This window comes from Balaenoptera ricei, chromosome 9 (assembly GCF_028023285.1).
Source record: "Balaenoptera ricei isolate mBalRic1 chromosome 9, mBalRic1.hap2, whole genome shotgun sequence".
NCBI classification, from domain to species: domain Eukaryota; kingdom Metazoa; phylum Chordata; class Mammalia; order Artiodactyla; family Balaenopteridae; genus Balaenoptera; species Balaenoptera ricei.
The window spans coordinates 21073701-21100115 of NC_082647.1; the positions used below are offsets into that span (position 1 = coordinate 21073701).

Below are 26415 nucleotides of genomic sequence, written 5' to 3' on the forward strand. Positions count from 1 at the left end.
CATCTCTATCCCCAGGCCTCAGCTTCCTCACCCGTGCCCTGGGTCGAAGCGTCCCTCACAGGGGAGTGACAGGGATTACATGAGCAAATCCATGCAAGATGCCTGGCTGCAGGCCCAGCCCGTGGGGCTCTCACCACCCTCCTCCTCCTCGTTCATCACTGACATTGTTAAAATCATTTTTAAATCGCGTGTCTAAGCCCATCACTGCCCTGGTGTCTTCACCTCCACACTCCCGGCACAAAGACCCTCTAAGGTTTCCCACACCCGGGCTGGAATCCCTTGCTCCTCTCATAAAATAAGGGAAAATCGTGCATGTCTCAGCTGCAGGACGGTGTCTGACACATCTGCACCTGTGGCCCAGCACTTAGCTCATTGTAGGTGCTCGGTGCCTCTTTGCCATGGCTGATGCTGATGATAATAACGCCACGGGGGGACAGAGGGAAGAAGACGAGAAGGAAGCTCAGTCTGTCCATCCGTAGTGAGGGGACACCGGGCAGCGAGCTCTGTGCAGTTTCACAAACACCCGTATCTGGTACCCTTACACACACACAGGCCGAACATTTGTGTGGTGCTTCAGAGTTTGTGAAATATCCTCATATCCCTCACTTCATCCGGCCTCACAACAACCCTGCTGTGTGGTTTCCTAGGGCTGCTGCAATGAAGTGCCGTAAACAACAGAAATGTATTGTCTCTCAGTTCTGGAGGCTGGAAGTTGAGATCAAGGTGTTGCAGGGTTGGTTCCTTCTAATGGCTGTGAGGGAAGGGTCTGTTCCAGGCCTCTCTCCTTGGCTTGTAGGTGGCTGTCTTCTTCCTGTGCCTCATCATATTGACTTCCTGCCATGTGTGTCTCTGCAAATTTCCTCTTTTTATGAGGACATCAGTCCTATTGGATTAGGACTCACCTGAATGACCCCATTTTGACTTGACTACCTCTATAAAGACCCTTTCTCCAAAGAACGTCACAATTCTGAGGTGCTGGGGTTTAGGACTTCAACATATGGATTTAGGGGGACACAGTTCAACCCATGATGCCTGCCAAGGCCAAGGTTATTATCACCCTTTCCCACATGAAAAGACCGATGCTCAGATTTACTCTGACCGAAGTGTAAATCAAGGGGCCCTGAAGGCCAAGTCTCTTGATTACTGGATTGCTGTCCTCTGCCACCACAAAGGCGAACACACCCATACATTCCCTCGACCCTCCCTCACAAACGCTGCATGCCCACCCACCGGGGACGTGTAAAAGCAGGAAGGAGCTCGACTCGTGAGTAAGCAGCTTCCTCCAGCAAAGCAGCCTCTCGGGCGTGGCCCTCTAGATGTGCCCCCCGCTTTGCACCTTCACCCTCCACATTCCTGGTTTTCCAGACGCCGAGAGCTTCATTCAGCCCCGACTTCAGTGTCCTGCATGGGTAGGAATCTCAACAGTGATTCTCAAACTGGGGAAAGATACTTATGTATTTTACCTACAGAATTATCTGGAGAAGGAGGGCAGGTGGAGGCCTGTGGCGCCACATCTGAACGAGGGCCCCCCCCTCCTTTCCTGCCGCCCCCCACCCTCAGAGCCCCGTAGCAAGAAGCCATCCCCCAGGGGGCTGCCTCTCAGGACTGCTAATGGTGTGTCTGGTGAAAACGGTGGGACTGGCTTTCTTCTTGGCCTGAGACCAAAAAAAATCACAGGGAGGAGATGGCAAATGAAACAAACCTCCCTGCCACGGACGCTATTTACTGGCTCCAAACCGGCATCAGCCCTCCAGGGATCCTGGGGAACCATGGACTGCGCCAGAGATAAAACTCCCTTTTCAGGACGACAAGCCAGGGCTGGAATATCATGCAGGTGCTGCTGCCAGGTGCCAGTGGCGCTTTGGGGACTAGTTGGGCAGTCGATCCGGGAAGGACAGGGACTCCCGCTGCCCACCCCCCCTCTATCTGTCTGTCTCCCTCACACAGAAACAAGCCTGTGTCTCCAAAGAACCTATTCTTTTTTTCACTGCAGTGGGAACGTGCATGTGCAAACCCACACACTCATGAACCCTCACACTCACAGATGTGCACACCTGCATACGTGAGAAGCAGGAAGTATCTTGAGCTTTGTAGGTAAACAGCCTGCAAGGCCCGGCAAAGCTGTCGCTCCCTTCCCCATCTTTCACCCTCCCCCCAGGATGGAACCCCCCGACTTGTGACCCTGGGGGGATGGAGAGAGTAGGGAATATTAAGAGGTAGCCTATCTGGGCTCCTCCAATTGTGATCCCACTGACGTTGGCCGAGATCCAGGTGCTGATGTTCAGAGACACCAGGAACAGGAAATGGGCCCTTCTCTGGTCCGTCAAATGCCAGGAGAGGCTGGCATGGAACGTCTTCTGCCACTGAGGTCACTGCTGTGGGAGGTCATGATTAGGTCACGTGAGCTGTGCGGAGCCGCCACCTCAAAGCAGGCCCTTGGTGGCTGAATCCTCACATTCCAGCCATGGGTTTTTAGCATCAACAGTGCTGTCTTAGGAGGGAAAGCCAGTCATTTTGGGCAAGTGTATGAGGGTAAAGTCTAAATTAAACCCAAACAAACCAAGCCAAACAACGAAGGCAGAGGGGCAGTGACGAAGGCTTTTCTAACTCCAGGAAGATGCTTGGGTAGTTGGGGTTTCCAGCACAATTACAGCTCAAGAAGTAAAATACGGTGCCTTCCCTGGAAAGTTCACACAGAGAAAGGAGGCACCACCATCCCTGCTCTCAGGGACTCAGGATCTGAAGAGGTGGGGGTAGGGGGGTAGCAGGGTGGGGAATCCGACACAAACGTTAACTGTGAAAAGAGCACAAAGAAGGTGTCCTGAAATCTCAGTGGAGAGAAACCGAGAGAACATCTGGTGATGGGGAAGTGACTTTTGACAAGGCTCTTGAAAGATGGGTGGATGCCATCGTGTGGAGGGCCGTGTGGGTTGATAGGAGGCTTGTTCATTTTCACTGAGAGTGGAACCAACATGAGCAAATGCTGGAAGGCTTTAATCCCAATTTTCTGTGAATTACCCAGTAACACTGCAGATCACGTTCTCTCTCTTCTTCTGTGAAATGCGAAGAGGAACAAGGGGCTTTGAACCCTGCTTCTAAAACCATACACAAACACAGACTATTCTACCAGAAGCTCCTGACCCTTGACAGTCCCAGACCTGGGTGCCCTCGTGGACTTGGACTCAGCTCAGGGAATGGAGTGGAGATAGAGAAGAGCCCGCAGCCTCTCCCTTGCCCCATCAGCAGTGGGGGATCGCTCTGTCTTGGCGTCTGATTACTGTGCTTCCTCCTTCTAGATAATCCCAGTGACAGGCCCCCGGGAAGGGGGCACCAAGGTCACCATCCGAGGGGAGAACCTGGGCCTGGAATTCCGGGACATCGCCTCCCATGTCAAGGTGGCCGGCGTGGAGTGCAGCCCTTTGGTAGATGGCTACATCCCTGCGGAACAGTAAGTGGAGGCCGTCTGAGACGTGGGAGGAGCAGGGAAGAGAAGTCCATATAAATAGACGATTGATGTTGACTTACCTTCCCCGATCAACAATAGATGGTCTTAGAACTTATGGACAGAAAAGGAGAATGTCCCTCACGTTCTAGGGTGTGGGGGACTCCTACAACTCCCCAGCCCCTGAACTAGCTAGCTGCCATATTGGGAGAAGTCCAGAAAGGGGAAGGGGAGATGGCTGGGAGAAAAGGGGAAAGTGATCATTACCTCCTTGAGGTGTGAGGATGAGTAGGAGCAAGACAAAGCAAAATCAAAATCTGCAGAAGCGTGAGTTCAGTTCCTTACCCTAACTCCCTCCGCTGTCCCTAACTCCCCACTCCTGTCCTCCCCCAATTACGGAAGAAGCTAATCCTATGCTACCCTCTGTGGAGGCTGAGAATGAACCTTCACACCCACTCTCAGGCTTGTGGGGACTTGGATTGTTTTTCTCCAGCAAAGTCTGCTGGTCCACGGAGAGGACCATTCAATGAGTGACCTTGACCTCTAACCTACATGGCAGGGAAGGTTTGTGAGTCATGTATTACCTTGTAAATAAGTAAATACAATTTTCCAGCCCAGCAAGCACAAGCATGAAATAAATATTCACCAGCTCAATAGAATCTATATTCTACACCCTCTTTGCTGCCCCTCCCGGAGTGAAACCTTGCCACTTGTCCCTGTGTGCATAAGTTACTGACTGTTTGCAAGGTCTCACTTAGGTAGGTGAGTGCGTCTATGCTTGTGCTGGCTGAGGGTTACCCAGATTTTGTGGTTCTGGAACCATCAGTCCTGCCATCCTCAATTCCTCCTTGATTTCCATCTGGTTCTTCCCAAAACACTCATAGTAGATAAGATGATTGAAGGCTCCAGGCTTGGTAGGACCCATCCTGGTCCATCATCACTTACTTACCCAAAGACCTTTCTGTGGCTCCTTCAACTTTTTGTCCTTCCTAGAACAAAACCAAAGCAGGCTGCTACGGATATATTGTGATTTGGGGAACTTTAAAACGCCCTACTCTGGACTTGTATAGCCAGATATAAAAAATATTGTAAAGCCACATGATTAAATATTGTGATACTTGTTAGATCAGTGGAATAAGAACACCAGAAAAAGAATCTTGATACATAAAAATTTAGTATGTGATAAAGATGACATTTCAAATCAGCAAGGAAAGCAAAGCTCATTCAATAAGTGGTACAATTTCACCCCCTGGAAAAAGTACAATATCAGATTCTTATTTCATATTATACACCAAAGTAAATTCCAGATGGAGTAAAGAGTTAAGGGTAAAAAATGAAAATGTGAAAGGATTAGAAGAAAATGCAGGTGAGAATTTATTTGATTTCAAGAAAGGGAAGGTGTTCCAGGTATAACTGCAAAAGAAAAAATTATAAAGGAAAAGATTAGGAGATTTGAGTATGTAAGACAAAACTTGTACACCAAAAACTCTGTGTGCAAAGTAAAAATATGAATGATAAACTGAGAGTATTGTTATGGCCTGTTACAGTATGCTTCTTCTTAACATTTAAAGAGGTTAGATAAAACATATAGATAAAAGGCAACTATCACAAAATTAGCAAAGAGCATGAATGTGCAATTCACAGGACAGACCAAGAACTAAAGTCATATAAAAAAAATGTTTAACATCAGTAGTAACCAATGAAATGGGGAACAATTTTTAAAAGTTAATGCCCCCCCAGTGCAGATGAGAGGCATAAGAAATAGCACATTCATACATTCATGTCGGGAGGGTAAATTGGGACGACCTTCCTGGAAGGCAGTTTGGAAATGCAGGTCAAACATCTTTAGCCTGGGCATAATACTTCTAGAACTTTCCCTAAATAAACAGAATGCACAAATATTTATTTGCAAGAATGCTTATTTTGGCCTTATTTGTAACAGTGAAAATGTGGAAGCAATTTGTATATCTAAAAATAGGGAATTAATTAATTTAATAAATTATTGTCTATACATAGGACAGTAAACTACACAACCATTAAATGTGATATGTAGAAGAATCATGACCAGGCATATACTCAAGGTATATTAAGTGAGAACACAGCTTACCAAGCAGAATACAAAGTTTATAATTAATTTTGTAAAAGGAAAACAAGACTGGAAACATGTACACCAATATGTTGACAATGGATACTTCTGGGTGATGCACTTGGGGTGGGAGAGGAATGTAGGTATGGCAAGTGCTTTTATGTACTTTTTAAAAAACTGAACATGTTTTAATTATGTTATCTGCACAGAAAAGCATATATTTTTGCTAGACTCTCACACAGAACCCGGAAGCCATAAAGTAAAAGAATGAGCAATTAATTGAACCACACAGATAGTTTTAAACTTTCAAGTGGCAAAAGACTTTATAAACCAAGTTGAAAAACAAGTGATCGACTGGGAGAAAATAATTTCAATATTTATTATGGAGAAAAGTTAACTCTCCTAATTCAGAAGCTCCTACAAAAAGATAATCCATCAGCGAAATAAAGAGAGGGCTTCAGGCAAGTCACAGGGAAGGCTATGTAAGATTTAAACACACACACACACATACAATACATGCAACCTCACCAGTAATCAGGGGAGTAAAAATGAAAATGAGATCTTTTTTTCCTATTATATTAGAAAAAATTTTAAAGGACTGATAATATCTAGTGTTGGACAAAGAGTGAAGTAATCTCACTCAGTTGCTGTTGATGGAAGTAAAAATTGGGACAGTCCTTCTGGACCATTATTTCCCACTACTATCAAACATTAAAAGCACAAATAATCCTTCTCAGAAATCTATTTCAGTAAATATGCAATGCTTAAGGAGGTGTGTAGGTTGGTTCATTTTGCGGGGTTATTTGGAGTAGGAGAAAAATCAGGGTAAGTTAAATGTATAACAATAGGAGGCTGGTTAAATAAATGATGACACAGGCATCATATGAAATACCATGAAGCTCTTAAAAAGAAGAAAGCAGAGCTGTGTGTACTGTGACATTAGGGAAAGTCCATGCTGTTTTGTTGAGTAAAAAGGGAGGGGTTAAAAATAATGGGTGGTTAAGTTCCACTTTTATTTTTAAAATCATGTATATGTTTCTTTACATATGTATGTTTGTATGTAATTGTATGTGTGTATATATACACATTTATGTTTATATGTGTGCATAATATCAGACATAAATATATATACACACGTGGATATATGGGCAAATCTATATATTTGGGCAAGTTGCCAAACTTTTCTGTGCCTCAGTTCTTCATTTATAAAATGGAGATTATATATATTATATATTTGCATAGGTCTAGAGAAAGGTCTGCAAGGATTTATACACCAAAGTTTTGAGAGAGATTAGTGAAGAAAGGCACAATTTATTTTACTGTCACATTTTGATACTGTCTCGCTTTCAAAGGGTATGAACGAATTTTGTAAGTGAAACAATAAAATTTTTTTTAAAAGGGGAGAATTTATGACTCTCCCCCACCCTTTCCTCTCCCCCCGTCGGCATGAAAACCCCCTCCCCCACCAGGCCCCTGGCTGGGGCTGGGAGCAGAAAGCACTGCCTGGGGCAGTCCAAGCCTTGGGAGCAAAGAGCTCCTAGGCGAGGACCTGCAAACCTTAGGGCTGCTCCAAGGTCCCTGTCTGATGGCTGTGTGCCCTTGGGTAAGTCACATTTTACGGAGAGCCTCTAAAGAGACCCCTGTAGGTCACACTCCCTCATTTCCTGAGAACCAGGGAGGAGCCCCCGAAGGGAGGAATCAGGTATCTTTCACTTCCTCCTTCCCTGCCCATCCCTGAGATCTTACTACAGAGAAGGAGGCCTGGGTAGGTGTAGGGCCCAGGGGTCACAGCAGGGAGGCCTGTGACCCTCCTGTGACCCCTGGGGGTCTGTCCTCTCCACCCTGCAGGATCGTGTGTGAGATGGGGGAGGCCAAGCCCAGCCAGCACGCCGGCTTCGTGGAGATCTGTGTGGCTGTGTGTCGGCCCGAGTTCATGGCCAGGTCCTCGCAGCTCTATTACTTCATGGTGAGTCCCGGCCACCAACGGCCTGGCCAGGCACAGGCCACAGACCTCTTTACCATGATTGCTGAGCCCTTCTAGATCTCTGTGGGCAAACCCAGGCCAAAGTTGTGGGAGTCCCGTCCTGCGGAGCTTGAGAGCACAGCCTTGGAAGTCGGGAACACCTGGATTCACATCCTGGCTGGGCTGGGCTGGGCTGGGCTGCAGCTCCAGGGAAGTTGCTTTGGCTCTCGGGCCCCAATGTCCCCTTCTGGATGAGTGTCAGCGTGACACAGTGGGTGAGAGTGTGGGCTGTGCATGGGGACTCCTGGGATTTGAGCCCTGGCTCTGCCACTTATTAACTGGGTGGACTTGGGCAAGTTGTTTAATTTTCTGTGCCTCAGTGTCTCCATTTGTAAAATGGGGATGAAAATAATAAGCATCTATCCCATGGTGTTATTGTGAAAATTAGATAAAATAGATTTATCACCTCTAGTGTCACTACCTTTACGATTTCTATGATTGCCACCATGACTACTGTGCCCTGCCCTTTCCCTGTGTGCTGGCACCCCACCACTTCCATCCCATTATCCCCAGTCACCCCACCTTCCTCACTCACCATCGTCCGATCCCTATCTTACTCCCTCTCGCCCCAACACCCTTCCCCACATTTCCCTCCCCACCCCAAGGCCTCTCTGCAGATCTCACCCCTGCCCTCACATTCCCTCCAGCCTGGACCCTCCCTGGCCCCTGAACATGGTACCGGACCAGCCCTGGTGAGGGGTCCTGTGAGCAGGGGCACTTGGGAACCTCCCTGCCTTGTGACGACAGGGACGCTGGAGACATGGGCACATCCCCTGCTACATACATCGCATCATTGCCACAACTGTGTTACCATCCAGTTAACCTCTCGGGGTTAACGCCAGATGTGATGAGATCACTTCCTCATGATTCTGAGCTGCTTTTGGAAGCTGGAAACCTGAAATGATGGATTTTATGACTGGGTATCAAATGCCCGGAAATATGTCACGGAAGCCCATTTTTCTCCTTCCTTCCTTCCTTCCTCCCTCTTCTTTCATCTGCCTTCCTCCTCTTTCTTCCTCCTCCCTTTAACTGACAACCACGTATCACCTTGCACAATACCTCTCCCTAGGTCATTTGATAAATACTTGCTTAGTTGGTTGCATTTTGTAATATAGTTTGATGGGCCTGACTTGCAGGTGTTACAGTGATGATTCAGACCCCTGCAGCCCCTGCCCCAGGAGGCCCACAGTCCAGAAGGAGAGAGGAGATGGAGGACTTGCACGCGATGTGACTGGGCTGGGGGTGGGGGTGGGGGGTGAACCTGGGAGGGACGTGCCTCAGATGCCCCTCTCTGCCTGGGTCCTGACCTCTGCACTCCTCCCTCTCTACTCTTTGAAAGCTAACCAACCTTATAAACATGGCTGTCACTAAACCCCCACAGGAGCTCACTTAGAGGAACACACACATGTCATGGATTTAGTGGATGTGTGTAGTTTTACCTATTTGTTTAGCATTTGTACTCCCACCTTCTTCAGAAAGGGTTTGGGGGAGTTTCCAAGTTAAGCCCAATATACCTTAAGACAACTAGTGATGAATGTATATATATTTACATAAATGTAAATATATCATATATATATTTATATACACAGACATTGTTATTCCAGCAGAGCTGAGATAACGAGAGGGAGAGAGAGACTGAGATGGGTAGACACACGGACCGCACTCCCCAAGCGGTTGAGAGGTGTGGCGTGGCATACGAAAACTGGGCATGAAATCTGGCTCTGAAATTACCTGGCAGCTGTGGTAAAAGGGCGGACACTGCTGCATGGCCAAAGCAAGCACTGGACTTCCTTGGCCAGTCAGTTACCTGGAACAGTTTCTATCCTGTGGTCTCTTGGTGGTGACAAAGTGAACGCTACCAGGAACTGCCGCTACTTCATTAAGCTGATGTGTCCTTTGGGCCTCAGCTGTCTCTGCTGTGTCTCCAGCCAAGCTTCTTACCTTTGTGACTAATTCAAAGGCCGCCGCCCCCTGGATGTCCTGCCATCACCTCCCATGGTCCACCCGAGCTGTCAGCTCCCGTAAACAGCGTGTCCCCCTCCCTTGCCCATGTCTGCCAGTGGCCTGTCACCTGGGCCCACCATCTTGGTCGCCTGTGGCTCGGCTTCCCCTAATTCCTGATGTCAGTCCCTCTATCACCACGTCCTGGAGTCTTACTTTTCCCATTCCCTTTGCTACTGCAGTGGCCCCCTTAAATCCCTGCCATTGGTCTGAACCCATTCTAGTCCAGCCACACTGGGGGATACCATTTTCATCATGTCAGCCCGCAGCTCCAGAAGAGCCCAGGGTGCCCACTGCCTCTAGACTTTGTCCAGGTTCCTTGCTGTGCTCTGCCCTGCCTGTCCAATCCTTCCTCAAGCCTCTGAGTGGCCTGACTCCCTTCCCTTCTCTGTCTCCTTCTTCTGTGATACCTGCTCTTGGGCTTAATTCTTATAACACATCTATGTGGTAGACAACCAAAACCTCTTCTGCTCTCAGGGAAGGTCTTGCCTGCATGAGTGTTTCTACCCTGGGAGCAGGATGTGGTTGGATGTAAGGCATTAAGGGAAGGTTTCATGGAAGGAGCCAGAAGGAAAGGCAGGATCTGTCTAAGGCAGAATACAGTTTTCCATATGGATCTCGAGTAGCGGGAGGCTGTTCCCGGCATAAGGTGTGACATGGAAGGGCACCAAAAGATGGGAGCAGAAGGGAGTGGGGAGAGGGGGGTTGATGGGGAGGAGGAGAAATTGGAGCAGAAGGGCAGGGAAGGTGCGAGTTGTTGCCGCAAGGCGAAAATGCATTGGTCCAGTGGGTCCCTGGGACTCAGACTCGTGTTCACTTTTCTATCGGAGGCACTATCCTGGCGATACACATCCGCTTGGGAAGAGCTGCGGGGGGAGAAATGGTGCCACAGACCCCAGTCTCCTCCCAGACCCCAGTTTGCATTAAGGACCTGGTCGTTGAGCAACCCCCCCCTCACTGCCGACAACAGAGCTCCGAGGGGTTCAGGGTGGGAATGAGGGGCAGAGGTCCCCCGGGAGTCATACCAGGGAGGCAGGAAGGACAGAATGCCCCTCTGTCACACGCCCACCCGCAGCACCTCCGAGCCTTCACTGCCTTCCCACCCTGCTGGGAAGCTGGCAGGTGGCACTCTTGGGACCCCCATGGAAGCCCCTGGCGAGCCCCTTTTCAGGGCTGCCTCTCAGGGCCTGGGGAGCCCCTCCCAGTGCCGAGGTTTGGGTCTGCCTCAGTTTCCCTCCACAAATCGGGCCAGGCTCTGATGTGTGGGTTTATTCACCCAAAACCCCGACACCAAGGCCCATAGACCGCAGAGCGGCACTCTCGGGCTGTCGCCAGTTCTATCCCTGGAGATCTCTGTAGAGGGAACACTTTTCCCCCCTCTTTGCCTCCATCCAGGGAGGAGCCAAGGGAAGAGATGGCAAATAATGCTGAATTTGATTTCCCGTGCAGACCCACTGACAAATATTTCTGAAGCAAACCTTGAATAATTAGTAGTTTCTCCCAACTTTAAAACATGTCTCCATATCATCCTCTCCCCACCCCCAGAGTAACTCAGCACCCAGCCAGCCCCACACAGGAGGGCCACTGCAAAGCCAGCAGGGTTACTCACTTCTACCCCTCCCAGGACCCTCACCCCTAGGCTGCCAGGGAGCTTGTTCTCCTTTCCACGTTGCCCCTTAACGCCTTAAGTAACTCCCTCACTTTCCCTTTCCTCTTCGGGGAGGTCAGCAGGAGCCAGGTCTGAAAGCTCTCCCTTTACAGACAGTGGGGCAGAGGCACCATCTGTGGGAAGTTAGAACCAGAAAACAGGCGCCTCTGAGAGGACCACTTTTTGATTCTTTGAGATCAGAAAGGGTCAGTGACTTGTGCTGAGTCACACAGCACGGTGTAAGCAAAGCTGAGAAAGGAAGGCTCTTGCAGCAGTCTCATCCCGCCGCCCCCCCCTCCCCCGAGCGCGGGTCTAGGGTTGAGCCAGAGCCAGCATAAGCCGTTCCTCGGCTTGGCTTGGTGGGTGTCACGGGGCTGCCAGGTTCGGGATCTGCAGGGACCGGGTGGGCAGGCCCCGCGAGTGCGCCTGCGCTGGGCGGACGCCGGGCGCAGAGGTCCGCCTATGTTCCCGTGGGTCCCTGCGTGTCCCCACGCGTGTGCCCTGTGCGGGGAGCGGGGCGCGCGCGTGCCAGGCCTTGGGGCTGCGGGCTTCGCTGGGGCTTCTCTTCTCCTCCCCTAGTGTTATCGATCGAGGCCTCTCGGAGGGGAGGTTGCCTGCCCGCTCCGAGGAGCTGAGTGGGTTCAACTTTTGGTGCAGAATTCTTTAAGGGAGTACGAGGAGAGAGAAATCTTCATTTAAATGCAGATACAGGCTTCTCACCTGGGACTGAGGAAAGTTTTTTCCATTAAAATGCTAATGAAAGAACAAACTGAGACTCCAAATCTTCAGCTCACAGATCCTCCCCCATCCCCACCCCCATCCCCAATCTGACTCTTCACTCAATCCACTGACCCTTCTTTGCTTCTCCTCCTGGGTTTCCCTGGGGCTCACACATCTCATTGCTCTGGCCGCTGGGTGCTTTGGGCAGCTCTCTGGAGAGGCCTGTGGAAGGGGCAACTTACCTTCCTGAAAGCGACCCTCGCTGGAGACTGGAGAGGTGGTGGAGAACTCCAGCTCTGGAGTCAGTTCTCAGGCCGCTTCTTTGCTCTGTGACCTTGGAAACTTTACTTAACATCTCTGAATCTTGTCTTTAAGATGGGTAATAATGCCTACGTTGTAGAATAGATTGGGCGATTTAAAAAAATGTATATCTCACTATCGATACACATAAAATATAAAGCCTGTCACTTAAAAGGTCACTGCATAGTAGCTAATATTATTATGACTGTTATTAGTGTAGAGGTGCACATGCTCGCCTGTCCCCACAGGCCTCGGTAAACTGAGCCTGCTCTCTGGGAGGCCGCCATGACTAAGGATTCCAGAAGGCGAGTGGAATCCGGGAGTGGGGTGCTGCCTCAGGCCTACCCAGAAGCATCCTCAGGCCAGATCCTTTCCTGCACAGACGCTGACTCTCTCAGACCTGAAGCCCAGCCGGGGGCCCATGTCCGGAGGCACACAGGTGACCATCACGGGCACCAACCTGAACGCGGGCAGCAACGTGGTGGTGATGTTTGGGAAGCAGCCCTGCCTCTTCCACAGGTAACTCGCCTCAGGGCAGCCTCCAGGGTTCGCAGCCCAGAGGGTGGGCGGGGCTGACAGGCGGCAGACTCCCGGCTAACCTTCTGGAGGTGCCTCCTCCTCCCTGAAAAAGTGGCCATTCGCTTTGGGAGAGGACGTTCTGGGCATACTTGGCTGTGGCTCAGCCCGGGGACCTGCCAGGCACCCCTTCCTTGGAACGGCCCATCGTGCCGTTGCCCACCATTTAGCCTTGTTGCCCGCATACCACCCACCGTGCAGGACCCTAGGGTTCCACGGGACACAGTTTGGAATCTAGGGCCCCTTCCCCCTGGGTTAGCTCCTGGCCAGCTGCTGCAGAGCCAGCCGGGACTGCCGAGAGCTGGCTGAGGTTGAACCTCCAGGGGCAGCCGACTTTCCCTCCCCTGGTTCCACCATCCAGTCCCAGGAGGGCATGCCGTCCATGAGCCAGGAACCTGGGGCGGGGGTGAGGGTTGGGAGGGAGGCAAGAGGTGCACCTAATGCAGGACTAGAAGAGGTATGGTTGGGGACATTCCCTGCGCCGCTGGCATGAGGTTCTGCAGAGAGAGGTTTTCCTGGGAGAGAGCTATGCTGAGGGCTGCAACAGATCTGAAGTCAGGTCAGGCCAGGCCTTGCCTGAGTGTTCAAGAAAAAAATGGCTCTGACACTTGTTAAAATGGTAAGGAAGAGCTTGCTCAGGACTATTGCAGTAGGTGTCAGGACTCTCGCAATGGAGAAGGAGATCGGACTTGACTCCAGATACAGCAGACAGCTGGGGATTTATAGCCAAGGAGCAGAGCGAGGGAGGCAGTGGATGGAAAATTACTAAGAGGAAACAAGGTTAGGAGGATTCTTGCTAAACCGACTTAACAGGACTCTTGCTGAAGGCAGTCAGGGTGACCAGACATCAAGGGTTAAGGAGGCGGAATTTGATTAGATATCAAGGGTACTCAGGTATCGGGGAGGGGGGTTTCTTGCCAAACGAAGTTAGCAGGATTCTTGCTAAAAATGGGGGTCGGCAAATCAAAGACAGGGCCTCAGGAAGAAGCCTAGTCCAAAAGGGGGCTCAGAGGAACCCGTCTACAATCTGGTCAAGGAGAGAGTCTTTGTCAGTAGTTCTCAGGGCTTTGTGTCGGGGTGCTGCTCACCCACTGCCTCTGATGAGCCTGATGAACAGGGAGGGGCACGGGAGGGCCCTGACCCGGGACCACAGTCCCGCCCAACACCCAGGAGCCCGGCTCCCCATCTCCCCCCTCCAGGCGCTCTCCGTCCTACATCGTCTGCAACACCACGTCCTCAGATGAGGTGCTGGAAATGAAGGTGACGGTGCAGGTGGACCGGGCCAGGATCCACCAGGACCTGTTCTTCCAGTACATGGAGGATCCTACCATCGTGCGGATCGAGCCCGAGTGGAGCATCACCAGGTAGGGGCCGCCCTGACCTTGGCCTTCCCTCCTCGACCCTCAAAAGCCAAGGGGAGTTCTGGGGCCCAGTCCTGCTGTGGGGACTGATGAACTGGGGGGCAGGGGGGCGTTCAGAGCACCCCCCAGGTCAGAGCTTCCTGCTGGGGCTCCCTCCGTCCACCGAAAGCGCTCTGAGCAGGACCCGGCCCTGGGGGCCGAGCTCAGACCAGCAGGAGCCGACAGCCCCCGACGTGAGGGTTGGTGGGCACACTAGGAGGCCAGAGGGCATCCTGATGGCAAGGCCCCTGGTGATCGTGGGGAAACTGCTGTATCAGGGGCCTCGGGGGGAGTGGACTTGGGGTCAGAAGGAGTGGGTGAAGCCCAGCTCCACCACTTAGTGGCCGAGGGACCTTAAACGTTAGTTAACCTCCCCGGACCCAGGGTTTCTCAGTGTCCTCACGGGACACTGAGAGGAGTACGTGAGGTACAAACACCCAGTGCAGTGCCTGGCTTATCTCCACTCCCTCCTCACCCCCTCCACCCCACCCCTACACATCCCCCGTCCTCAGCCCTCCCCACTGTCTGCTTCAGCTCTGGAGGATGTCTGGGGTCAGGAGAGGGGGCAGAGCATGAAGATGTGGTCACCACAAGCTGAGACGGGGGGTCAATGACGAGTCCAGTCCAGAGAACAATCTTGTAAACCAGGGTCAGCAAACTCCAGCTGGGGGGCCAAATCTGGCTGTCCGTCCACTTTTATAAATAAAGTTTTATTGGAACACGGCCATGCTCATCCGAATATGTTTTGTCTCTACTGCTTTCTCACCGCTGCAGCAGAGCTGAGTAACTGCAACAGACCATACGGCCCCAGTGAGCCTAAAATATTTACTGTCTGGCCCTTTACAGAAGGAGTTTGCCACCGGGCCTTACACCCAAACAAAAGGCAGCCTTTGGGAGATGCAGCTTGGTTGTCCTCAGCAGTTAGTCTCTAAGGCTCAAGGCTTATAAGCTTTAGCCGGGACCTGAAAGCAGATAAGTATAAGACACAGAGAGGGGCAGAGAGCCTGTAAAAGCTATTCCAGGATTTGCCCCCAGGGCCTGGTAAGTCCAGGAAGTTGGCACGGCCCCCTGTGCTTAGACAAACTCTGTGGCTCCCGAAGGCGTTCACAGCCTGGTTTAATTCAGTTCTTCCTCGTGTCACTGGCACAGAAATAGAGGTGTTGTCCCTCCTGGCACTCGGCAGTCGCCCCCAGTCATGCTCACATCAAGAGGGAGGCTGGAGGTGCGTTCTGAATGGGCCGGGGCTCCAGCGGTTTCACTGCAGTTAACGGAGTCTGGGATGGGGTGGGGCTCTGCAGAACACGTGGTTTTACACTGCTCGCAACAGCCTGGGTTACTGATGAATGGCGATGGGTGATGGGGGCATTCGATAAACGTGTGTTGAATTGATGACCGAGAAGATCGGGAGATGGCTGGACACCAGAAGCTCATTCGCCAGCACTGCCAGGGGCCAAGAGACTCTCTGGGTTTCGAGGAAATCTTCCTGCATGTGCATACGTGGGGTGGGGATGTGCTTCAGAGGGGACCGGTGGAGGGCGAGAGGAAGGGAGGGCAGGAATGGCGTGTAAAGGGGGGCAGATGGATAGAGGAGTAGAGATGAATGGGGCTGTCAAGGACTCTTTATCCACAAGCTTATAACCACTTACCTGTTTTAAATAGATTCTTCTCAGTGATACTCCCCTGATTGCAGATAACGTAATTCATCACTTTCCTTTGAGTAGCCCCCAAGGAAGCTAGCCTCCATCCCATGCCAGCTTCTCAGTGGCCCTGAAGATAGGACAGCGGCGTCCAGGTTTCCATTGAAAAGCTACCCAAAGACGAGTCTCCTAATCGCTCAGCGTTAGCAGTCCTCTGGCTGACTCCCCAGGGTGCGAGAGTCCTGGAGCATTGCATTCTTACAGGAGGTCCCTGAGTGGCTAGGCCTCGGCCTTTCCCATGTCCCAGCCGACTGAAGCCTCTAAGGTGGAAATTTGTGGTATGACTGTCCTGGGGAAGGAGGCTGTGTTCAGACTTTGGAGGGTCTGGTGGAGGGTGGTCTGGAGCGAGGCTTCCCTTAGGCCAAGGCCAGGGTGAAGAAAATTCCCTGAGACTGGGGAGGGCATGGAAAGAGACGCTGGGAGACTGCAGAGAAGCAGCTGGCTCAGGTCAGGGGGCCTCGGGGGGCCAAGAGGGCCGTGCTACAGGCCCAGCCTCTGTGGGGTGTCCACGCTCCGAATGAGCTCAGCGCAGGACGGCCGCGGACATCTGGTCATCACTGTCTTCCCCTCGGCTGCTGAGAGCTCGTCCTTATTATTATGCAGGCAGCTTGTCATCTTGTCCCCGTGAACGTTACCCTGCCCCCTGGTTATCGTTGTCTTCAGTGCTGGAGTTCAGCCTGATTCATCATCATCATCATCGTCATCACCAAGTGCTGTTGCTATTCCTGTCCCTGTGTTTACACGCCTCCTTCTTTCTTCCCCATCAGTGGGAACACACCCATCGCCGTGAGGGGGACCCACCTGGACCTCATACAGAACCCCCAGATCCGTGCCAAGCACGGAGGGAAGGAGCACATCAATGTGAGTCCGGGGCTGGTGGGGCTCACGGGGGGCTGTCCTCTCGGCACGTGGCTGCCCTAAAGGGTGTGGGCTCTCCGAGGGCTCAGGCAGGCTCACCCCAGACACCGATGACCCATCGCGTGTGACGCCCCGGACACTGGGATGGCGGGATGGGGGAGCAGACATGAGGCCATTTCTACACTCTGGGCTACAGGCATGCAGGAGCAATCTCTTCTGGGTTTCTGGGGTTTCTTATTCTTAATAAGGGATGGAAGACCTTTATTCTTCCGTCCTCTGACCCCCAGTGCCATTCCTTAGCTTAGAGATACCCTAGCGCCTGCCATGGGCAGGGCAGAGGTAGGTGTCAGCTGCAGAGCTTGTCCTTGAGTGCCCAGGTTGTGTGGTCCTGGCTCCTCTGGAGCTGTGGGGATCCACCCATGACTGTCCCGTGTCAACACCACGCTGTACGACGGCACCGAGGGAGACCCGGCGGGTGTCTGGGGCTGCAGATGTGTGGAGACACGCCACTTAGCCCTCCCTCTCCGGCTCCTCCCCAGCTCTGCGAGGTTCTGAACGCTACTGAGATGACCTGCCAGGCTCCTGCCCTCGCTCTGGGGCCCGACCAGCAGTCTGACCTGACGGAGAGGCCCGAGGAGTTTGGCTTCATACTGGACAACGTCCAATCCCTGCTAATCCTCAACAAGACCAACTTCACCTACTACCCCAATCCTGTGTTTGAGGCCTTCGGTCCCTCAGGAATCCTGGAGCTCAAGCCCGGCACACCCATCATCCTAAAGGTAGAGTGAGATGGGAGGAAGGAGGCCGCTGTAGGCAAGGGGAGGCTTTCCAAGTCACAGAAGGAGGCCGCAAGTCATGGGCTTCTGCCAGATCTTGTGGCGGGTGTCACTAGCTAGCAGAGGTTGTGTTGTAGCCCAGACTATGGTAAATGGCGCTCTTTGAGTTTGTATTGAGAGGTGCACTCTCTTTAGGGGCCACAGAAACCTGGTCAGGGCAGCTGGATCCACCCTGGCCATCTGACTCCCAGCTTTGGCCCCTGAGTCCAGGACTTGGGAGGTCAAAGGCCCATACTGCTTCCTCCTGGGCAGCCCTTTGCAAACCACCTTATAGGGCTTCTTTGGAGCATGGATAGCAGATTAATTTTAACTCATATGACAATTTGAAGCCACTGGTAGTGACTGATTACAGCTCTGTGTTGAGAAGGATTCTGAAGCTGCATTTGGGACAAGCTGGAAAGAGTGCCTTGATGATTGATTTCCCACTGAGGAAGGGGGAATAGTAGTATAGGTGTTGTGAATTTTTTGGACTTATTAGGGAAGGTGGCCTCTCCACCCGCTCCCCAGAAGGATGGGACCTCCAGGTGGGAGGACATGTCAGCTAGCCAGTAGCTGTGCTCCTGACTCTGGGGTGGGAACTTGGGCTTTCCTGTCCACGCAGGGCAAGAACCTGATCCCGCCCGTGGCTGGGGGCAATGTAAAGCTGAACTACACCGTGCTGGTCGGGGAGAAGCCGTGCACCGTCACAGTGTCGGATGTGCAGCTGCTCTGCGAGTCCCCCAACCTCATAGGCCGGCACAAAGTGATGGTGAGGCTGGCGGGGCTCCACCCTGGATGGGCAGGCACTAAAGACGCGGTGGGGTGAGCGGTCCTGCTCCATTCTGGGCCACCAGGGCTTTCCAGGAGGGGATTCTGGCCTTCTTGAACTTTCCTCCTGGCTCTCCCACACTCCCAGTTCCTTCTCCTCGTCCCACTTCAGACTTCTTTCTTCCGTATTGTCATTCTTTCCATACTGGCTGGTGCTACAGTAAGGGCAATGCGAAACAGCAGTCAGTGTTGTGCTGTGTCACCTGTTAGAGGCAAGGGACCCTTCCAGGAGAGGACCATCATTGACCCGGGCAGGACATAATATCACGTCCTGTGCCTTTGTCATCTGTCCTCACAATGGGATGAGTCTTCGGGGATCCAGACTTTGATGTCACGTAGGCTTTTTTAGATCCCAGTTGAGTGCTGTTTCCTCATGAAGACAACCGAGTTCACTCCCGAGTAATATAATGTGTGGCTTTCCCAGTGGTGGAGGTGGCCTGCGCTGAGCCGTCCACCCCCGCTCCCTCCACCCCAGATGCCCTCTCGTCTGCTTTTACAGCCAGTGACGATTCTCCTCCCCGGAGCCATTTCCCTCACGCGACCCCGGTCACCAGCTCGCCGGTGGCTTGGGACCCTTGCCTAGGATGTTCTGTGCCCACCCCCAGCTCCGTCTCCCCCGGCGTGTCCCCCCAGGCCCGAGTCGGCGGCATGGAGTACTCCCCGGGGATGGTGTACATTGCCCCGGACAGCCCGCTCAGCCTGCCCGCCATCGTTAGCATCGCCGTGGCCGGCGGCCTCCTCATCATCTTCATCGTGGCCGTTCTCATCGCCTACAAACGCAAGTCCCGGGAGAGCGACCTCACGCTGAAGCGGCTGCAGATGCAGATGGACAACCTGGAGTCCCGCGTGGCCCTGGAGTGCAAAGAAGGTCCGGAGTGGCGGGGGGCCGGGCGTGCGTGCGCGTGCGTGCGTGCGTGCGCGTGCGTGCGCGTGCGTGTGCGTGCGTCTCACACACCCGCAGCGGTGGGCGGCGCTGGGCCTGGGTCTCCCGCCTCCAGAATCTCTACCTCAAGTCAGGCCGGGATCGTTTCAGACCCCACTAGAGCCGTGTCCAGCCCAGGATCCCGGCCGGGTGAGTTTTGCCCCCTCCTCTGGGGGAGACCCGGAGGTGCCGTGCCGTGACGCACTCAAGCAATCTTCAGCTCTCTTCCTGCAGAAGGAAGGTAAGGCTGGAGGGCTGATCTGAGACTTAGCGGAAAGAGCGTTTCACAGCTTGTATTTTTAAAAATTACCAACCCCACCATGAAGTGAAATCAGCCGCACTAAATCCAAGAAGGAAATGTAGAAGTCAGACTCTTGTCACCCCCAGGATATCATTCGTGAGTCACCCTGGGAGGGTCTGAGCTGATTCTCTGTGTAGATTTGTACGCGGAGTAATCAGCCTGTACCTGGGGCTCTGGCGTTCCCACCAGGGAGGCCGTGGCTCTCTGATGGGGAAGCGGGTCCCTTCCGTCCTCTCTCCACATCCTCGGCTGTCAACACAGCATCCGCCTTGTGGGACTGTTAATTACTGCCTTTTATTATATTTACGCTGCTTAATTTTTTTCTCCGCAATGTACTCTTCCCTCTAATTAGGTGTAGTGATTAGAATCTCTTTTATGTGCCAGGCGTGAGGCCTTGAATGTCGGAGGCGCTCGGTGACTTGAAGGAAAGCTGCAGACCTATAAAAAGCCAGCTCCCTCCTTCTCCTCCCCGCCAGCTGAGCACCCCAACGGGGAGGGGGCAGCGGGGGCAGTGTGAAGCCAGGTTCCTCTTGGAACGTTCCAGAGAAGGAGGAATTAGCAGTCCCACAGGGAGTCCTGACTCGGGGACACCAGGGGAGGGCCTTGGCTTCTAGCTGGGGAGAGGCTGTCTCACGTGGGTGGGAAGAGAGATGACAGAGCAAAGGACACGTAGGATTCGCCTTGAAAGTATCTTCTAGAGGCGCCCAGAGCTGGCTCTTGAACGCTGAAAGGGCAGCCTGGGTCCAGGGAAGGCGACTTCCCGAAGCCTGGCCGGTGAGTCAGGCCGTCAGCCACGTACAGACTCCGAAGAGGCCCAGCCTGGCCCCCTCACAAGGCCCGACCTTTGGATATATAAACACACACACATGCGTGCACACGTGCCCACAGACACTCACTGACGCACACTCAGGCGGTCACTCATGCCCTCACACTCACCTTTGCACTCATGCCTATGCACTCATTCCCACAAACACACACACACATGTGTTTCTCACTCAGCACACACGAATTCCCATCAGGGTTTTTGGTGACAGTACATGCCAGAAAGGCTCACTGACTCCCCTTTCACACATATTGGTGTAGGTTCCACTCAGATGTGTTAGGGTTACTCTACCTTCGGAGTCACTTTTCTTGACAAGGTCCCCCTGCGTCAGTGTGAGCAGAGATGCAGAAAGAGAGCAGCACAGGAGGGTCTGCAGAAGCCTCTCCAGGGGTCCCGGCGCCGTCCCCGTTGTCAGGCCAGAAGCACTGGTATCCTCAAGGCCCGGAGGCCCGGGGTCCCCAAGCAGGAGGTCAGCACCGCAGGGTGTGGTGGGGTCCTACTGACAGCAGCTGGGTGGCCACATTGTGGTCGTGTCGTCAGCAGAGACCGCTGGGCGCAGGGCTGGCTTTTCGAGGGCCCTGGAGCTACATTGGGCTTGTGAATTCCTTCTGAGCCCACAAAGTAGTTTTTCCCTATTCTTGTCTATATAAATAGAAAGAAGTATTGTTTAGTCAATATCCACTGGCTGTTCTTCTTTGCAGGCATGTATTAATCCATCTTGTGTGTGTGTGTGCTTGCATGCATGTGTGTACGTGTGCAGTTGCATGTGCTAAGGGAAAAAGTGGAAGAAGGAAGGGCTGAGCACATTACCTCCGACAACCTCCCAGGGTGGAGGGCTGTACCCAGGACAGAGAGTGATCACACGGCTGTGTAACGGTGGGTCTGTGTGTGGAATTTTCTCGGGGGCTTGGGGTGGTCTTGCAGCTTCGTGACCATGCTGGAGGCCTGGGCTGTCTCCGCAGACAGCGGTACCTATGTGCAGATCGTAATTCACCATTGAGTAGCATGACCTTGAGAAAGGAAGGACAAAGAGACACCCTGCATATTTATCCAGAAGGGATATATCAGTGGGGCAAGAGCCTTCATCTGGCCCCATTTGGTGGTTTGATGGCTCCAGTAAGCTGCGTGGCCAAGAACTGGGGCTTCAGAAGAAATAGTTCTTAACTCCTATAAGGAAACCCACTGTAAAACACAGAATCTGAAACAGACTCTCCACCACTGGAACCGCCCCCTTCACGCCCTCTGTCCTTCGATATCACCCCTAACCCCCAGCATATTTTGCAAGCCAAAGCCCTCATCTTCAGAGGGGGAGGCCCTCCTGGCCCCAGCAGCAGCTCAGGTCTGTGGACAGCCTGCCCCCCCATTCATGTTTTTTTTTTTTTTTTTTTAAGGACCTGGGGTATGGGCCCAGAAAGAGAGCAGGTGGTGGGGCTCTGGGCCTTCACCTCTGCACCTTCGAATTGATCTGGTTTTATTTATTTATTTATTTAAATTAATTAATTAATTAATTAATTTTTGGCTGTGTTGGGTCTTCGTTTCTGTGCGAGGGCTTTCTCCAGTTGCGGCAAGCCGGGGGCCACTCTTCATCGCGGTGCGCGGGCCTCTCACCATCGCGGCCTCTCTTGTTGCGGAGCACAGGCTCCAGACGCGCAGGCTCAGTAACTGTGGCTCACGGGCCTAGTTGCTCCGCGGCATGTGGGATCCTCCCAGACCAGGGCTCGAACCCGTGTCCCCTGCATTGGCAGGCAGACTCTCAACCACTGCGCCACCAGGGAAGCCCCCCATTCATGTTTTGGAAGGGATTTGACGCAAGACAAGCCTCCTTGCGCTGCACCTTTCTCCCATACCTATATCGTTCCCCTCAGCTACGTAAAACATTCCCCTTCTCCTCATTCCTGCGCTACTTCGGTCCACTGTGCAGGTCTCCGGGGGCCTGGGAGAGGGTTCTGAGTGTTCCGAGGCAGCGTAGCTCTTGGGCCCCATCCAGCAGTCTCATGGGCTTATCTTTGTGCCAGCCTTTGCCGAGCTGCAGACGGACATCCACGAGTTGACCAGTGACCTGGACGGAGCTGGGATTCCCTTCCTGGACTACAGAACCTACACTATGAGAGTGCTGTTCCCAGGAATTGAAGACCACCCCGTCCTCCGGGACCTCGAGGTGAGAAGCGGTTCCCGTGGCCAAGTCCTTTCCCATTGCAGTGTTAGTGCAGAGAGAGACAATGGTGACCAAGTCCAGCCGCATCATTCAGAGGAGGGTCAGCTGAGGCCAGGGAGGGGACGAGACTTGCCCAAGCTACCCTCCGCCGTTGGTGCCAGCCCGTCCTTCGGGAGGAAAGGGAACTCAGAGCAGAGGTGGCAGTAGGGCTTTGGGTCTTAGGGGGTCATAAATCCCTTGAGAAGGGGGGAAAACTGCGTTGGGGTGGGGATGGTGGTGTGCTGAATTGGGCGATTGGGATTGACATGTATAAAGTGATGTGTATAAAATTGATGACTGATTAAAAAAAAAATCCCTTGAGAATTGGATGGAAGCTGAAGACCCTCTCCTCAGAAAAGCTGTCCATAAACACAGAAACGGGAAATCTGGCAAACAATGTAGGAAGTTCACGGACCCTTGTTTAAGAAACCACAATATAAGGGATTTCACCGCTTAGTTGGTGCTCAGTAAATAAATGTGGGAAAGATAAGGGCTGCACTCAGGAGGAAGGTGGGAATGTGAATGGTAAGAACATCACTGCCTTTGTACCAGCAGGGACCTCATCTTGTGAACACTTTATCCCACTTAGTGTCTAGCATAGTGTCTGGCTTAAGCATATATTCATATTATGCTTTGTTCTGAAAGGGATTTGGAATGACTTATAAATACCAGAGAAATGCGAAAAATACAAATGAGGAAACCAGGGCAAGATAATAATCATAAGGAATAATTACCCCGAGTTGACTGCTGACTAACGTCCTGGTCCAGTTTTCAGTACTTTACATGTGTGTATTGATTTAACCTCCCAAGAGCCCTCCAAAGCAGGTACACCCATTTCACAGGTGAAAAAACTAAGGCCACACAACTGGGAGGGAGTGGGGCAGGGTTCTGAGTCCAGCAGGGAGACTCCAGAGTCTCTATTCCTAAGGACAAGCCTGTGCACGTGACTTATGAGGGGCTGTGTCCGTGTCACGCCCTACGGCTCTGGAGACATACTAGGATGGATCAAAAATCTTTGGCCAAAACACCACGGAAAATAAGACTGATTCCATATTTATATGTCCGTAACATAGAAACAGACCTGTCACTCCGCAGTTGCACAGTTAAGCAGGTACTGACCCCCTGGGAATGTCTGCATGGGTTCTCCAAGGGGACGTAGAGGCTGTGTCCCTCTGCAGGAAATGCAGCAAGTCCCCAGGGCCCTTGGCGCCCCCCACACACATTTCTCCAACTTGATTGTGGAATGAAGTGTGTGTGATTTTTGTGTAGACTGTGCATACCTTATTTATCTTTGTAATTCTGGCTTCCAGCAGAGTGCTTGGCACATAGTAGGCATGTAGGAAGTGTTGAATGATTTGAATAAATGAATGTCTGTGTGTCTGGCTGAATTAGGGTGGAAATGGCAGTCCTAGGAAGGGAAGTTGTGTTTGAACATCCCCACACCCCTCAAAATAAGAATTCAACTAGGATGAGTATGTAAAGTTATTCTCTCTTTTTCATTAGCTCAAAATTCCAAGTAGATTTGCTTTAAGCATTTAACCTTTTTTCTTTTTTAAACATCTTTATTGGAGTATAATTGCTTTACAATGTTGTGTTAGTTTCTGCTGTATAACAAATTAAATCAGCTATATGTATACATATATACCCATATCCCCTCCCTCGTGCATCTCCCTCCCACCCTCCCTATCCCACCCCTCCAGGTGGTCATAAAGCACCGAGCTGATCTCCCTGTGCTATGCAGCTGCTTCCCACTAGCTATCTATTTTACATTTGGTAGTGTATATATGTCCATAAGCATTTAACTTTTAAATCAGATTTTCTGAGACCATTTCCAAGCTGGCATCCCTGTAGGGCAGCCCGAATACTTTGGAGCGGGCTGGGAGACAGCCTTCTCCCACACAAGGTGTTTTCTTGATGGACACACACACGCTCCACACTGCTTTCCCAGCCAGTCCTATGGCCCATATTGTAAATCATGCCACGTCCTATCGTATGGCCTTATTTCTCATTTGATCCCGTTTATCTTACGGCTTTCCCACCTGCCCTTGCATCTCCTTAGATGTTTAGATTCTCAGGCCTGACTTGGCACTGATGTAGCACACACCCAAGGGCAGTGCACTCACGAGGGCTGCCCAGGGCGGTGGAGGGGAGCTCCAGGGCTCATCCTCCCACAGGATGCTGTGGGAGGGTGCAGGTTGAACACGGCACCGCTCCAGACGGCACCGACCATATGCGGCACTTCCTGGACGCGTGCAGTGCACGACCTGCCTCACTGTCTCTAGCAGCCCTCTTTGCCCGAGACCAGCATCCTAACGATTCCCTCTCATTGCCTTTCTGAACTGTACCAGGCCCCTCGCTGAAAGCCGGTGGCATCCCTACCCAGCGGCACTTCCCCGGGCCTGTCCTCTAGGGCTAGTTTCCTGAGAGAAACTGCTGCCCAACTCCTAGCCTTAATCCCCAGCAAGGTGCACAGCCCAGGAGCCCTGCCCGGCAAGCTGGGCTCAAAAGACAGAAGCCCTGGGCGCCCTCACGCCCACGCTCAGAGCGCTGCTCGGGGCCAGCTGCCCCCTCCACTGTGTGCTGCCCTGGCCCTGCCTGCCTTGTTCCCGGGCATCTGAGGCACCCCTCAGCGGAGGCTTCTGGGGCTGCAGAGTGAACTGCAGCAGACTCCTACCCCCGCCCAGAAAGCTTCAGGAGCCCTTGTTCGGTACGGTCCAGAGACCCACAGTGTCTTCACTTCACAGGGACACCGCCCACCCCGCAGGCTGGACACGCACTCACGAGGGCACGTCCAGAGCTGCACCACCAGGAGTCCCTGACGCCCCTTCCCCGCCCATCTGTCAGGGGCTGTGGGATGAACTCAGCCCTTGGAGGGCTGCCCAAGAAAGCCGCTGAGAATCGGGGCTGCTGGGTTCTGATGATCACCTGACCAGCCTGTATGACTCCCCAGATGCTCTCTGGGTGGACACCTCACCTGTGCCCGAGACTGTTCCCATGGCCCCCGTTACAAGTCACGTCACGTCCTACCGTGGCCTTATTCCTCATCTGGCACGTTAAAATTTCCCCTCAAACCTGAGGCTTCTCTCTTGTCCTTGCCTTTATCACAAGGGGAGACTTTCTCGTCCCATCCTCCTGCTCAGGAAGGAGTTAACAGCCAGCTTCACCGATTTCCCTGAGTTGGAGACCACGAGACGGCTAATTGTCAGGCAGGGGCTCTGAATCAAGCGGGTCACACAGATTTTTTTTTAAGTTCTGGTAAAATATACATAACATAAAATTTACCATCTCAACTGTTTTTTTTTTTTTTTTTTTATAAATTTATTTATTTATTTATTTATTTTTGGGTGTGTTGGGTCTTTGTTTCTGTGCGAGGGCTTTCTCTAGTTGCGGCGAGTGGGGGCCACTCTTCATCGCGGTGCGCGGGCCTCTCACTATCGTGGCCTCTCTTGTTGCGGAGCACAGGTTCCAGACGCGCAGGCTCAGTAGTTGTGGCTCACGGGCCCAGTTGTTCCGCGGCATGTGGGATCTTCCCAGACCAGGGCTCGAACCCATGTCCCCTGCATTGGCAGGCAGATTCTCAACCACTGCGCCACCAGGGAAGCCCTCAACTGTTTTTAAGTGTACAGTTCAGTGGCATTCAGTTCACTCACATTACTGTCCATCACTACAGTCCATCTCCAGAACTTTTTCATCTTCCCCAGCTGAAACTCTGTACCCATTGAACAGTAACTCCCCATTCCCCCTCCCCTGCAGCCCCTGGCAACCACCATTCTACTTTCTG

General features: G+C 52.4%; 1 protein-coding gene across 7 annotated transcripts in view; it reads left to right on the forward strand.

Moving 5' to 3' along the window:
• The window catches only part of PLXNA4 (plexin A4), a 622708-nt gene that overhangs the window by 548053 nt on the left and 48240 nt on the right, over positions 1–26415 (forward strand). For 5 of the 7 annotated variants that reach the window (XM_059933356.1, XM_059933357.1, XM_059933360.1 and 2 more), the window contains 9 exons: positions 3297–3448; positions 7377–7494; positions 12603–12739; positions 13996–14160; positions 16661–16754; positions 17291–17530; positions 18189–18335; positions 19028–19262; positions 22456–22598. In XM_059933356.1, the coding sequence (XP_059789339.1) occupies positions 3297–3448; positions 7377–7494; positions 12603–12739; positions 13996–14160; positions 16661–16754; positions 17291–17530; positions 18189–18335; positions 19028–19262; positions 22456–22598 (1431 nt within the window). Of the gene's footprint in view, positions 1–3296; positions 3453–7376; positions 7495–12602; positions 12740–13995; positions 14161–16660; positions 16755–17290; positions 17531–18188; positions 18336–19027; positions 19263–19427; positions 19538–22455; positions 22599–26415 lie in introns of those variants that run through there. The other 2 variants (XM_059933362.1, XM_059933363.1) reach the window with 2 other exon arrangements.